We start from the raw sequence: 16,273 nt of genomic DNA on the forward strand, positions 1-16,273 counted from the left end.
CGGATGCTGCTTGACCTCTTTTGTCATGGCATTGATGCACCCTTAGCACATTTGCTGCTGACACCAAGCTGTGTGGTGCGGTTGACATACTGGAGGGGAAGGGATGCCATTTGGAGGACCTTGACAGGACCTTTTTGTGGGCTTGAAGTGAGCTGCACAAACCTTGTGAAGGCCAGCAAGGCCAAGTGCAAGGTCTTGCATGTGTCAGGGCAATCCCAGGCACAAACACAGTCTGGGTGAAAAATGGATTGAATGCAGCCTGGAGGGCTTACAGGTGTTGGTTGATGAGGTCAATATGTGCACTCACAGCCCAGAAAGCCAGCTGCATCCTGGGCTGCATCCCAAGCAGCATGGGCAGCAGGATGAGGGAGGGGATTCTGCCCCTCTGCTCTGGTGAGACCCCACCTGCAGTGCTGCATCAGCTCTGGATTGAACACTTATGACCAATGTGGACCTGCTTGAGCAAGTCCAGAGGAGGCCATGAAGATGCTCAGAGTACTGGAGCACCTCTCCTGCAGGCATGCTAGGAGAGCTGGGGCTGCTCAACCCAGAGCATAGAAGGTTCTGGGGATAGGACAAGGGGGAATGGCTTTGAACTGGAGGAGGGTAGGCTTAAGCTTGATGTTAGGAAGAAGTTCCTTACAATGTGAATGGTGAGGCACTGGAATGGATTGCTCAGAGAACCTGTGGATGCACCATCCCTGGAAGTGTTTGAGGCCAGATTGGATGAGGTTTGTGCAATCTGATCTCTTGGAAGGTGTTGCTGCCCATGGCTAAGGAGTTGGAGCTAAATGTTCTTGCGGGGCCTTTCCAACCCAAACCACTCTGCAATTGTGGTACTGTCTGTAACCAGATCTATTGTATTATCAAACAGAGCACTGTCTTTTCTTTCGAACTGCAATGTCTGTATCCATTTAATGCACATTATTCTATTTTTATCTTATACCCAACTCCTCTCGCATTGTTTGCTATATTAACTTCTAGGGAAATGTCTTCCTCAAGAACACTTTTCTCACCAGCTCTGGTAAATTGAAAAAGAAAAATCAGTCAAAGGGATATTTACTGAAAAAACATAAATACAGATCTCTCTAGAAAAAGAAATGTAAGAATAAATCCAGGGGCTAGTTCCTCTGTACTAGCCCTTGGATTTGTTCTAAGATTTCTTTTTCTATCTGCAGAATAATAGCTTTATCTTACATTTAAAATACATATAGATTTTAATTTTTAAGAAAATTGGAAATCAGTGTGATGATATCTATCTTCCTTTTTCCTAGATAAACCATGGGATGAAAATCCTGGAGATTCTGTGTCTTACATCTATGAAGCAGTTCTTGCAGATGGTGAGTTGAATTCTCCTTGCCTTTCAGAGTATAAAGCCAGTACTTTTCAGAAAATAAAATTTGTTCTCTTATATCTTGTTAGACATGAAAGGCAATCATCCCTACCACAGTATACAGTTGTGTAAAGGAACGTGCCTTGTTCTCAGACATCCACCCCCACATCAATACCCACACAATCTTGTGGATTGTGAAAAGGGGAGGAGATACAACAGGGTTGGGGTTTTTTACTGTGATTTCAGTGTAGAAAAAGACATGGAGAGCTTTCCTTTTTCCTGGCATGAGGAGTTTTGCTTGTAAGAAAGAGTTGATTTAAAATTTAATTTATGTCAGTCCTACTCACATCACATTTGCAGCATCATTCACCAGGGGCTGGGAGAAGATCTGCATCACAGCTTCAGCCCCTGTTGACATTTGCCATTTTAGTTTACTTGTAGCTGTGAAAGTTTATAAAGAGTTTTAGTAGGAATTTCAGATTAATGAAAGCAAGTTAAGATTTTGCCAAAGAGCTATATAGCATGTTTCCTGTCCTCAGTTCTTACTTGGAGAGTTTTATTTCTGGGTTGACACTGATGCAAAGCAATTGGCTTAATAGCACCAGCATGCTTACCAATGCAAAGGGACAAGTAAGTTATTCTAGAATTCCTGGCATAGCAGTTCTGTGCTGCTGGACTCTGAGGTTAGTGGCTCTCTTTCCTATTCAACCCCCTTCCATATTCTGATAAGGGTCTCTTTGTGAGTCTCTTGGCATCTTGGGTGTAATGGTGTGATCTCAAGCAGAAAGCTGCAGTAAAGGTGTGCTGGTTTATCCCTTGAGACCTATTGCCAAGGTTTCTGTGGAGGTCTCTTTTGGCTTTGGATTGAATGTGCCATGGGTCAGTGCACTCAAGTGTCTTGGTATGAAGAGGGCTTTCTGGCTCATCACCCAAGTGTGAAATATGTTGACCCCACCATTCCTCTCATTCATCATTGTTATGTTAAAAAAAAAAAATGAAACAGTAAAATAGGGAACAGTTAGAGAAAACAGAATCCCAGGAAAAGAAAGGAGATGAGTCCTCTGAGCTACTTCTGTTTTCTTATGGCTGCTTGAAGAGCAGCTTTAAGTCCAAGTTTGCGGTTAACTGAATGGTTGATATTGAAATAAAGGGATTTGGGCACTTTCCAGCAAAGAAAGTTGTGCATTAAAAGCAAAAGCTTCACTTGAAGTCTTTGCAGAAGTTCCCTGAACAGTGGATCTCAGTCAGCTTTTGGCAGTCATCCTGAAAGCACTGATTGTCTGCAGCCTTTGCTGGTTAATGATGTCTTGTTATTGCTAAGAGGACCAAAGGGATGATCCATTGTTGTGATAAGTGAAAGAGACAGTTAGAAATGAGGGATTCCCAGTAATAGCATCCTGTATGTGAGGTTATGGCTGACTCCCAGACAAGTATAAGAAAATACATGGCAACATTCCTTCTGTAGGGATGCAACAGGGAACAGTTACCTGATACCACTGCAGAGCTTTGGAGGGAAAAGTAGCCCAAGAAGTGGAACAATTGGAATTTCTGACATTCAGTGCATCAGTCAAAGCCAAGAAAGATAAGATGGTAGCTGCAAATTAGCCAGTGTTTGTGCCTTCCAGAATGTAGGGTAAACAGACAGGGTTTGACTTTGGAAGAATTGTGAAATGGAAGAATTGTGAAATGTTTCCAGAGACTGTCTCTTCTCTATGCTTCTGCCTAATAAGAAAGTGTATGCGGTGCTAAATTGAATGAAACACACAAAACAGAAGTGTGAGCAGAAATTATAAGCCAAGAAAGGGTTTTTGCCAGAACCCTATAAATTCCCAAAAGAATGGTGCTTTGAGTGAGATCTGAAGTGGATAGTGGCTTGCTGAAAGCTGAAGTTTGTTTTGTAGATACAAGCATCATACAAAAGAAAGGATAACCTGAAAGAAGGTGGAATTTTAGCTTGAACTGGAATGAAAGTTGAACAGAAGTATAAATCTAAATGAAGGATCTGAAGCAACAGGGATGGAAAGAACAGTGAGTAGATGACAGGACATATTAAAAACAAGATCACTAAAAACATACTCCTATATTCATTAAAACCAAGATAGGGAATGAGCAAGGCGCTAACAATCAGTAAGAAGTGATTGACTACAGTGAATTGTGCAAGGCTTTGAGGAACAAGGTCAGACAGTACATTGGAAAATGGAAAAACAATATGATCACTGAAATCCTTTGGGGAAATATGAGCTACAAGCAGATGTGAAAACAATTGATTTGCTGCTGAGTGAGGGAAAAGATCCAGTTGTGGAATACTAATGACCATAATGTGAATATACGAGGACTCAGTCCTGTCAGTGATAGCAGAGTAAATCAGCTCTTCAGCCACTTACAAATATTTTTGTGTTTTCTTTATTTTTGGTTTCTGTATAAGAAAAGAGCACTTGTTATAATTACTACAGAGACGTGTTTTGAGACTATCCCTTGTGGTTCCTCAGGAAATTTTCTGTTCCCCAAAGAATTATTATTTATCATTTATACTAAGGTAGAAAAATGAAGCAATTGTACTAGGATCTGGGTGTACAGCCTTGTCACCACAACATAAAATATGAATGCATTATTGTGGAACTACAAAATAGAGCTAAACTCAGATTTAGGTACCCATTAGGTGATGCTCATCTTCTGAAAAGACTCCTCCCCTTCTGTGAAACAGCTTTGTCTTTTTTAACATTTACCACTAAAGCTTTTATCCTAGCACTAATTAACTGTAGCAATTAGAGATGGGCAAGTGAAACACAAAAGGTAATTTTAAAGGGTGATAGCTGTCTGCCTATTAAGTTTAACAGCAGACATGTTTTGGTCCTGCTCAGAGGTCTCATCAAGGTAAGATGTATGTGCATACATTTGTGTCTGTATCCTTTACCAAACTAAGCTGACAACAGGCCAGCATTTTTTAACAAAACAAATGGCATCCCCTCTGCAGATAAAGAGCTCTAAGAGTACCTCTGCTATGCTATTCTTCTACTATAATGCTATCTAAAATCCTATTTTAATAAAATGTGTCTGTTCTGTTGGATTAAAGGACATTGTCTTAAAAAATGAAGACCTCAGATTACCTTTCAATTCATAGCTCTAACCAAAGGGAAATAATCAGGAGTTAGAAAACAAGCATGGTTTTCAAATGTCTAAAAATATCACTCTTGTGTTCCCAGGAAAGTGGTGTACCTTTTAGTCCACTTTAAGGGTGAATAGCTATTTCAAACTAAAGATGAGAGTAAATTTCCAAGCAGCCTGTCCTCAGTGAGTCAGTCCTGCTGACAACTCTTTTTTTTTTCCCTTCTTTAGTACCAAACATGTCTGGAGTGAGTCTTTCTGCTGACAGCAGCTGTGGCAGCATGGCACAGGAGACATGTGGTCTCTTAGACAAATCCCATGTAATTTAGAGCTGTACAGATCAAGAACAGTATCATAAATTTAATCCAGACATTGATAAGAGCCCTGTGCAGGTATTGAAGCTCTGCTGTCATTCTGACACTAAGACACCCTCTTTGGTAAATTACCTGCTGCAGTCCAAGCTAGCTTCTGTTACCAGATTGATTTAAGGGATGCTGTAACATGGAGTATATTGTTTTGTGTCAGTATACATTCTGATATTATTAATGACATGTCTGAGCAGGGTGAAGGCTGAGAATGCCTTCTACCAGTGCCTTTCCCTCCAGCCTCTCCCACTGCAGTTGTGAAAGGACTTTAGTTATGTTAAACTTCATTACTTTCCATCCACGTTCTTTTTTGATGATTTTAAAGCATAGTCTTCATAAAGAGAATAGCTTCAAACATGGCCAAAAGAAAGTTTGACTAATCAGTCCTTGAGAGTGATACCTGTAAAAACTTAAACCCCTTTTCAGGTTGAATGTTGTGCCTCCCTGAAGTATGTTTTGGTTCTCAGACCCTCCTCTTTGTACACAACAAATCCTTTTATATGTGTGTATTTCTAAAGGTAGCAGTGTGCCACTTCTGTGTCCAGGCACAGAGTGCAGTTTGAGCCAGTTATGGAAGAATTGAATTGGAGTTTAGAGGTAAAGTTGGCAGCTGCAGCTGGCCCCTTTGCACTAATAAGTAATTTGCAGGAGGATTTTATCAGACTAACTAGTTTTGGAGGTTTTACAGCCCTGGATGCCTCTATCAGTCCTTTTGTCTTCAGTGGTACTTTAAGTCAGTAGCAGGAGGATAGCCTGTCTCAGGTGCAGCAGCGCATCTCATTTTGGGCAATGTTTAGTGCTGTATAATCCTTCACTGAAACAGAGGTGAGAGGTGTGTGTGCTGATAGCACAGAGAAATGGAACAAAAGCACTTACTGTTCTAACACAGTAAGTGTTCTTACTGTGGTAGAACTCTAGTAATTCTGAAGTGGATGGAAAGACTATAACAAATCATTAGGCTTCAATAACTGAACTTCTGGTACACATAGAAGGACAGACTTCAGTTTACTTCTCTGTGGAGAAGTATGCAGACCCCAGAAACTGGAAATTAAAGGCTTGAGTTCCATCAACAGCTCTGCTCAGCACCCAAATGACCTCAGGCAGGTAGTTATTTCCAAACTAATCAGTATGCCTAATAGAAACTTTTTGGGACAGTCTTGCTGTGTCAAACTCAGCAGAGTAGTCATGTTCCTAGTGCTGCTGGTGAAGCTGAAAGTCATGGATTTCATTGCAGAAAAAATAATAGAAGGAATTGATAGGCAGTAAAAGAAAAAAATCAGACCCAAGGAGCATCTAAATATATCCATCCTAGCTAAAGCACTGACAAAATCAAACATGTCTTCCAAATCAGAGGCCAGTTAGAACCAGTTCATTGTTATAACTTTAGATTGCTTCTGAATACAGAGTTGCAATCATATGAAAGTATATACGAAAAGAAATGTCTACATTTTCATGCAAGTTATTTCTTAAAGATTATCAATAAACTTATGCCAAATTTCCTTTTGCAGTTTGGGGAATTATTTGAAGGCAGAATCTTTTGTTTTTACTATCAGATCCCAAAAGGCTACGCATAATAAGACTTTCATATTCTGTTTAGATGCATTCATGATGACTCCATTAGGCTACAGTTCTATCAGAGTGATAAATTGTTGTGTACAAAAACATACCTGATGATAAAATATTAGATGAACATGTACCTCCAAAGCAAATCAGTCTTTGCCTGCATGTGTATAGTAACTCAGATGTGGGGCTTTTCAGGGATTGCTGTTATGGGAGAGAAATAGATGTTAATGAAAACTACAGCACCATTGGTTGCTAAGATGACATAAACACCAACTTTATATATAATGTTCAGAAAAGGAAAAACTGTTCTTGATAGCTTTTAAAGGAGCTGTCAGTTTGATACTTATTTGCAAGAAAAGTTGTACACCATAGATACAGTAATATAAATATTTTGGAGATGTGGGCAAAATAGGCCAACTTGCAGAAAGCTACTGTTTTTGACAGAAGAACTCAACCATGCAGGAGAAACTGGGGCTGAGAATGCATTTGAGTAAAACAAAAATAACTGTCAGTGAATTTGCAAAAGATAGTGAATATAAATATTAGTGAACATAAATAATGCTTCTATGTTGAGAGTACTAAGTTTGTTCACTAATAAATATGTTTATCATGGTTTGGAATCTATTCATCATAGAAAACAAATGAAAGAAACTAAGAATGAGGTTAGATGTTTTTGTGTTTAAGTATGTATTAATAATTTTCTGTGATTTTTGGAAACCTTTTCATTCCTAAGCCTTCTCTTACCATTGTAAAAGAAAACTTCAGCAGAGCAGAAAAGGGGACTTGCTTTGAAATAATATCTTAGAGAGTGTTTATGGTAAAAATGAGTAAATCTCACATTTATGCAAGGAACACAGTCCCACTGAAAGAAGCCCAGCATGGCGTATGTTTTCTGCCTCCCTGTTTCTCACAGCCTTTCTCGGTTAATGTATAGAGTAATTTGTGCAGTTAGAGGCTCCCTTTGAATCCCACTCTGCTGCACTTTCTGCTGAGCTCATACAGCATTTACAGATATCCACATTTTAACAGGCTTATCTTTCATAAATGTCTATGATAAACTTGTGGCAAATTGCAAGAAGAATATGATGTGCATATGTCTTTTTTTCCTGGTTTCTTCCCCCACATTACAGATGGTTACTTCATTTTTTTCTGTATGGTTCTTCTTTAATCCGTATTTCTGCTGGGTACTCACAGAACCATTTGCTTTCAGGCTTCTGAATTGCAGGAAAGTCACTTATACATGGGAACCTTTTCAGTTATACCTCACAGAACGCAGTGGCACCACCTCTGCCTTTACCTCATGTTGTGCTGGAGAGTGCACCTACCATACTACACAGGATGTCTCCTGCATCTAAAGCATCTGCTGTAATCCTCTTTTAAATCTTTGACACTGGAACATGCTGACTTTTCTTTCAGGTGGCAAGGTGGCCACAAGTGCTAGATGAACTTCCCATTCCTTGTCATCTGCCTAACTTGATTTACCCACATTTCTCATTCTCTTGTATGATGTGTGATCTAGGGCTAATTGAAGACCTCTTTTGTATTGCAGTTTCAAGTTCTTCAGCTGGCATTGCTTTTGCAAAACTTGATGAAGAGCTAAAATTTGTGAAGTTATCAGGCATTTTGCTTTTGTAAAACCAGCCTAATTTTGTCGGAGAGATTCATTTCATGGGTAGCCTTAGAAAACACATAAATCTTTCATAAGTTTGTTTTCTGCTGTTTTTAATGCCCTAAATCTGTCACATACATTGTTGACTCAAAACATGTAGCAACTACCCAGTAATCAAAGACAGAGAACACTTGTAATTCTCATGTAGGCTGCAGTAAGGATAACTAGAGTGTATTTGAAAGGTTAGAATTTGTGGGTGAGGGAGAAGGTAGATGTGGTAGGAGAGTTGCTTAGAAGCTGTGGTGAAACATTAGTTGTTGAATATGCAGGAGACTTGAGATGCATTATGAGTATTTCTCAGTTTATGTATGTAAAGGAATACAATTTGAAAGTCATTCATGAATCTAGTTCAAAATGTTCAATTGAAAGTAATAATGTGTTTCAAAGGATCTTATGTAAGAGATACCAAGTTGATGTATTGAAGTTACATGAATTAGGAAAGAACACTGAAGTGAAATTGAAAACATCTGTGTTGTCCCCAATTAAGTTACAGTAAATGTGTGCTATATTTTAGTATTTTAAGTTAATGTAAATGTAATATCAGTCCTTTCAATGTGGCCATCAGCAGCAGATATTTGTCAAAAGTAAGCAAACAAAAGTAATCTGATGAAAATTAAGCATTACCCTCTATAATCGATGATAATTCCCAGTAGTTCTGCCCTGTTTACTCAAGAGAAGATTGTAATCAATTTTTCCTTTCTTTTTAGCTTTTGGCTCATAGTGTTGTCTGTGCATCATTGGATATAGTTAATAATTTCTTATACTTTGATCCTACAAGAAAGGATCTGGTTTTATTTATCAATTATTTTAATTGTTACTGCTACATTTTAGAAACCTCACTAATAGGTCACCATTATATAAAACATTGAAAGAACGCGTTCACCAAGCAACAAATACCCTTTAACAAATCCTCTCTCTTACATAGTCCAGCATAATATTGATGAGCCTTCTATTTTTAAGATCATCTTCACCCTCAGTTATAAATTCTGAATTTTTCTGAAAGCCTCAGAAATTAGTGGAGCTCCTTAGCCATTGCTTTCAGGCTAAAAACAGGAGTGTAATGAGGGAAAATAATGAAGATGTCCAGAATTTAAATGTTCAAAAACTTGAACATCTGGCAACACCTTCTGCCTACATAAAACAAATATTGTCTATCATTTCTCCGTTTGTCTTACTATAGTCTCATTATTGTTGTATTAATACCTTTATGAGCTGCTTTGTTTCAGTTAATGCCAACAAGCCAAGGCTTGCATCATCTCTGGTCTATTGCTTCTTCAGCATTGACAAACAACTTTTCGTGTGGTTGTTTCATGTTCCACATATTGGAACAGGTTGTGTGCAACTGCTTGTAGGAATTTGAGGGCTGGAGATGGTGGTTCCAAACTTGGGTGCTTGTATTGCAGTGATAATAGAGATCCCTGTGGTTCTTGGACTATTGTATGTGGTTCATTGATTGTCAGGTAGACCTTACGTTTAGTGGAAGAGGTCTTGCTTGATGGTTTTTAGCCAATAAATTGATAGCCACTTTCAAGTCAGCAAGAGAATCCTAATCCTCTTTAATATCCAAGTCTTTGATGTAAGAGCCACATTTATTAGTTGTCTATTATTGGGATAGCTGTGCTATCACAGTAGTGACTGGGTTGAGGTTCTAATATTGCATTTAGATGTTGCTAGGCATAATAAAAATATTAAAATGCAATCATTAACAGGAGAAAGAATGTTATCCTAATTTAAACCAACTTATTAGCAATAGGATTAATGTTCTCAGTAAATGAATTATTGGCATCGAAGGGTGAAAGTGACTGCTATTATCTTTGATAAGTAGAGTGAAGACTTTAGAAATAAAGTTGTCATGAACTTTACATAGATTAGAATGCATCTATGTGATCCTTGAACAATCACTGACAGATGGCTGACATCTGAGAATCCAGTGCCTTCCAGACTTGTTATTCATTCCTTTCATTTTGTCAATCTGATTGTGGAATGTTTCTTGTCTCTGTGAGACTCCTTTGCCTAAAGTGGCAGAAAAAATTCAGAAGCGGCATGTACCTCATATGAGTTATCTTCTGAAGTGGATTCTGTGTATGTAAGATTTATGAGTAACTTAAAATGTGAATACATTCCCAAAATATGTGCTGTGGGCGTACATAATCACAGGATCATAATGTAGGTTCAGTGTAATTTTAACAATTTATGCTGAATTCATAGCTTTAATTCAGAATTATTTTGCCTTAAAGGCATGAGAATATAAGCAGGAGTAGGATGGGCAGTTTTTACTAGCTAGTGATGATCATTGGACCTGCTTAACTTAGATTAGATGTTGAAGGAAACTTCAGCTCCTTAAAGGAACTATGGACATTGGACTTCCCTCCTTCCCTCCCTCCCTCCTTCCTTCAACAATTAAAGCATATCCCTGGATAAAAAGATTCTACAATAGGATGCCATGGCATAGCTGCATGTAGCAGATGCATTTATTATAGAGGTACTTTGTTAAATCTAAGCCTTAAGGAAGGCAGTATTGGTAAGGCAAGAAAACATTCTATATCGGATAAACTGGTGCATATGGGGGAAGTAAATGCAAGCGAGAATTGAGAAGGTTAACTGTAGATTGCCAGTACTGTCACTGTCTGGAAAGATGTCTGTGCCACTTGGGAGCACTGTATGGTTTGTGTACCTCAGTCACTTGGGCACCTTTTCAAAGAAGTGCAAAATGGCTGTGGTACTTCTTTGAGCAAAGCCAAATTGCTATTGTTCTGCATTCTGCCCATCACTAATTTATTTTAATATTCTGTATCCATTTAAGAGGAAAATACCTACCTCAAAAGTTCTTTGTATCCTTAAATGTAACTGAGTGTTTGATAATTTACAGTAATACAAGACAGTGTGGATGTCTCTCAGGATATTGTCTCACAAGCCAGTTTAGATTTTTTAACTCTGGACTGCATGCAATTATATCAATAACCTAATGAGATGACTGCAGTATACTGACTAATCCTCTGTGATGAAGAGCTGCTGCAGGCCTTTGAGATGGGTGGCAGGATTGTTTCACAAAGGGTAATGGTGTGTCTGGAAAGGAGGAGTGATGATACAGCTGAGACATAGTAGGTAAAGGATACCTTTGCTAAAACCCAGGCTTAGTCAGAGCTCTGCAGACGTGGTTAGTTGGCAGTTCTTTTTCATTATTAAAATTCTGCGATGTGGTGAAGGATTCACTATATTCACTAAAGGCTCTTGGGCCTTTTCTGATACAGCCAAACAGAAAAGAAACTGATTGTAAGCTACCTTTATAACTGGCATAGCATTTCCAAATACAGATTATCCTATTTAAAAAATATATGGCTTCCACCCATCGTTTTTTCTATTAAGGCAGGCAAAGGCCATGGATTCTCTGCCAAAGAAATCTGTGCCTACTGTCATAGTACCATGTTTCAGGTATCACTGCCCTCATGTAAATGATTCCTCTAGGCAAGTGGATTGATGTTGTAAACATATAGCATGTGCTTATTTACATATAAAGAAAGGGTGGTAAAAATCCTGTTTTATTCTAGTGTATGAGCATTTTGAGATGACAGAACTGGGTGATCTCCTGACTTTGCTGTTCGCAACTATTTGTGAATAGACTATCGGTCTAAAGGCTATGTCCCTTTTTGTTTTAGGAAGGCAAAGCATATGTGGAGAGCCTGTTCATGTAAATTAAGGCTTCAGGATCAAAACTTCAGAGGCATGTTCTTTATCAAAAGAGGACATCTCATTACATTTACATTAAGGGAATTTTGCCAGGCTTTCATGTGCTGTCCTTAATGTGACTCCAAGTCCCATATGAGTAACACATTGGAAACCACATCACTGCCATGTTTTGTTGGTTTAGGATTATTAACAACATTCTTGTTTCACATTCTTTATTTCAGATCACCAGACTATCTCTGATATTAACTTGTCAGATGCCAGGGGAGCATCAGAAGAAACAGACCTCACTTTTAAAACAGAGGTACTTTCTGAAACATTAGAAAGTGATGAGCAGTCAATATTGGTGCTTCCGAGAAGAATATCATGTGAGGTAAGGCTTCTGGATGCTACAGTCTTTGGGATAACAGTCACTGTTCTTCCCCTTCTCCTGCTGCAATCTCATTCATACTGTATCTGCTATTTTTCCAAAATTGTCAAGGGACCAAAATGAGAGTGCACCTAGACTGCAGTGGGATTTATGTTGCCTTTGTGTTGCATCCATGCTGCAGTCAAAAGATTTGGAAGTAAAGTCATTTGAAGACAGTTCTATTACAGTTATTTTGCAGCTTGAGTTGAAATATTACTGTCATGTGGGCCTTATACTTCAGAGGGAGCAAATAATCAGGCACTTCTTGAGACATGTGGGATTTGTCCTGGCAAGAATCCAGGATGGGTGTATGTATACATGCATATGTGCCCATACCATGAATTACACAGGGCTTGTGTCAGCACAGACATAGTTTGAGTTTAAATTAAATCAGAAATATTTATATGTCTGTGTGTCTGCATGCATATGCAGTGGACATAAATGTTCATATGTGCTTTTAATCAGAGTGGCTGTGAGGAACATGTGACAGCATAAACAGAGGAAGTAAAAAATCCAGCACTGCATTCCTTCATGTGAATGGACTTGGACTTGGCCATGGTCAAGTATGGAGGTTGCAGTGTATGTAGAATGTCACAAATTTTGTGTCTCACATCACCTGCTCCTTCTAGCTAATGTCACCTTACTGGAAGATGTTAAGTGGGTCTAAAGTATTTTAGATTCATCCTTTGTTTTTAAGATGGATATAATTCTTCTAGACTATAGAGGGGCCTTAGAAAATGTAACAATTCACCTACATATGCATTTAAATATTTATTAATAATTATTAAATATTTAAAATATTCTCATGTAAGCTGAATTTAAAATCCTACATTAAATTTAAATCCTACGTTCTTGTGTCTTTCATGTAAGAAAGGAAACACCAAAGGAAAGGTCTTGAAATACTAAAGGAAGCAGTGAGATACCATCATATTTTGGTAGTACGATTTTTTTGTATGAAGCTGTTGGTGAAGCAAAGTTCTTTCAATACACTTTCAATATAATGTTACACTTCCAATATAATTTTCTGTAGGACTAATGGGAACGTGTTTTAATTTTGTAGAACCCTGGTGAAATATTCATTCTGTTGAAAGAGGAAATAGATGAAGAAACTCTAGAAGTGGAATTCATAACAGATAATCAACAAATTAGAATGCAGACAGCCTCTTGGAACAAGAAGGTCAAATATGTGAAAGCCCTAGGTAAGAAAAATATTCTTTACCTTTAAGAAAAACTAAAAAGTTTCAACTCCCTTCACTTTTTCTAATAAGTAGTTTTTCTTTCTGCTATTTAGTGGGTGTTTCCTGTAAATGAGTTTTGCACACATAACTTTTAATAATGCAGAGAAGCAAGGCTGTGATTTATGGGAACCTAGGTTCTATTAGGTTGGTTTTCTGTGGTTAAATGACAGGTGGCAGTCTTAAAATGTCATTGATTAGTTACAGATTAACATTCTCCAAAATTACTGCCATAAAATGCAAACCTAATATTCTTTTCTTATTACTCTGTTACTAAATGTGTCATTTTATATTTAATGCAGTAAATCTGGTGGTTCTCCTCTCCATAATTCTTAGTGATGCAGGAAATAGTTTCTTTTCTCTGTTTACATTCATGTAATTTCTCTGTATCACTCATCTTGGCTAGTTCCTAATGGTTTTTTTATTGCTCCATCCATAACTAGTTGATAACAGTTTCAACTATTTAACAGTTTCTTTTAGAAGATCAGTGCAGATTTAAGGGGCACACCTATCCCCATTCTTGATGGGAGTTAAGAATTAAAACATTTCTCACCTATGTATTCTGAGTATAGTTTGCTATTGGGCTACATGCTGTGAATTGCCAGAGGAACTTACATAATATTTTGTTATAAAATTACTGCAATATAACCTTAGATAGGAGGAAATACTACAATAATAAGCTACAGTTTTTCCACTGTGGCTTCTTGGAACCATATTTTGGTAATTCTGTGACCTGATGATTTCTGTGACTGAGCCCTGGTGAGACTGCACCAGTTGAGTGCTGTGTCCAGTTCTGGGCCCCACACTTTGAGAAAGACACTGAAGTGCTGGATTGTGTCCAGAGAAGGACAATGGAGCTGGGGAAGTGTCTAAAGATTAATTCACATGAGGAGTGGCTGAAGGAGCTGGTGTTGTTCAGCCTGGAGAAAAGACTGATGACTCTCTAAAACCTACCTGAATGGAATCTGTGCCAGCTGGGATTTGACCTCTTCTCCCAGGCAGTCAGTGACAGGGCAAGAGGACATGGCCTCAAGCTGTGCCAGAGGAGATTCAGGTTGGAGTCAGGAGGAATTTCTTCACAGAAACATTTGTTAAACATTGAAACAGGCTGCCCAAGGAGGTGGAGGAGTCACATCCCTGGGGATGTTTGAGAAATGACAGCATTTGGCACATGTGCCATGGTCTTGTTGACAGGTTGGTGGTCCATCAGAAGTTTCACTCAGTTACCTTGCAGGTGTTTTCCAACCTAATTGATTCTGAGATTTTCATCCTGAATGCTGTCCTGAGATGATGGCCACATAGGGGCTCAGAGTTCTTTATCATTGTGATGGTGCAGAGAGTTTGTTTTCAGAAACCTGACTGGAAAGTATGTAACAAACAGGGAACTTCCATCTGCAGCTGGATTTCAGAGAACAGAAGCTGCCATCTTCTTGCATGTATCTCAAAAAAGTCTTCCAAAAAAATTTTTTTTGTGAGGATACTGTTGATCACAAGAAGATTTCTGTAGTAGTTGAAGAAATAAAATGAGAAAAGTTAATGAAATATGAAGAAATTTTCTGAGAGCTGTAGCCAAGTTTAATTATGTTTCATATATCATTTGTGTTTGATGTTTAATCTGTTTTAAAACCTGGAAAAGTGGACATTTGGAAATATCCTGGTTTAGGTCCATCTAATCTGATTAATCTGATGTTATATGAGATATGCTGTGTTTTGTTGGTTTTTTTGTTTTTTTTTTTTTTAAAGCCCACATTTGGGCAGTTTCCATTTAAGTGATTTAATGTGATGTACTATTAGTCTAGCTTCTCTGGCCCTATTCCTCTTCTCCATTTTTAGAATTGCCCTTTTTACACTGTTTTGTGGGCAGAGTTAGTGTTTTAAGAAGACTGTGCTAGTATGGACCAGCAGAATGCCTGGCACAACAAGTACTAATGGGTTGGGAAATGTGCTCATAAAGTAGGCTTGTGCTGCACACACAGAGCAAATCATGCCTAAGTAACTGACTACAAGTGCCTCTCTCCTTGGCTTTTGCAAGGTAAACAACTGGAATGGATTAATTATACTGCAATTTCTGCAGCCTAGCTCAAATACAATTTTGAGAACCTTGACTGCAATTAAGGAAAAATGTTTCATAAGATGAATAGCAATTGCTGTATTTGTGATAAATGCACTTTTCCTTAACATGTAGGCATAAGGGAGCTGATTATAGGTCATCAGTCTTTCAAAGGGCAGTTGGAAATTTTAAGCGTTCTGTTTTCATCTCCTTTCTAATGTGAAGCAATATAATGGCTTTGCTTTATACAGATTTAAAGATATGTATTTTCTTTTGTCAGCTTTCTGATGTTAGACTGCAAGACTTGAATAAAAAAACTGACTACACTGAATCACCCGTGAAATGCAAATCCAGACAGTTCATCAACTCTGTTTTTCTGTGATATTCTCTGGTTTTTTACTCATTCCCTGAGATTTCTGGTCTGGGACTGTAAAATGTTTTCAGCTGCTGTTCTGATTTGTTCTTTTATAAGATTTTCCTGCTGGTCCTGTATATGTAAATGTCTACTGTGGGGGAGTCATTAAGAGGACAGCACAGATTGAATACTATACTGCACTAGAGGAAATTGAGCCCATTTTGAAGAAAGTGGCTGACCCAATAGCTTTCACTTGTCAGGTAAGTTGACTTCTCAAATTTTAATTAAAGGAAAATAGACTGTAAGTGACTTAATGAACTAAGATATAGTATGCAATCATTTGATTGCACAGTAATTTGTAATGGCTCAGTAGCAGGCTCAGGATTAAGAAGCCTCTGAGATGTCAGGTTGTAAGCAAGTCAGGCAAGAGAAAACAAACTTTACATGCTCTTTTTTTGTTTAGAGAGTGATGTAAACATCCTTTGTGCTGTATATGCCCAATGAG

General features: G+C 38.2%; 1 protein-coding gene across 1 annotated transcript in view; it reads left to right on the forward strand.

Annotated features, from left to right (window-relative positions):
* BANK1 (B cell scaffold protein with ankyrin repeats 1) overlaps positions 1 to 16,273 on the forward strand; it is a 134,635-nt gene that overhangs the window by 26,355 nt on the left and 92,007 nt on the right. Inside the window, exons 3-6 of the mRNA XM_058804077.1 lie at positions 1,275 to 1,340; positions 11,944 to 12,092; positions 13,189 to 13,327; positions 15,886 to 16,028. Coding sequence (XP_058660060.1) covers positions 1,275 to 1,340; positions 11,944 to 12,092; positions 13,189 to 13,327; positions 15,886 to 16,028 — 497 coding nt within the window. The remainder of the gene's footprint in view (positions 1 to 1,274; positions 1,341 to 11,943; positions 12,093 to 13,188; positions 13,328 to 15,885; positions 16,029 to 16,273) is intronic.

This window comes from Ammospiza caudacuta, chromosome 4 (genome assembly GCF_027887145.1).
Source record: "Ammospiza caudacuta isolate bAmmCau1 chromosome 4, bAmmCau1.pri, whole genome shotgun sequence".
NCBI lineage: Eukaryota > Metazoa > Chordata > Aves > Passeriformes > Passerellidae > Ammospiza > Ammospiza caudacuta.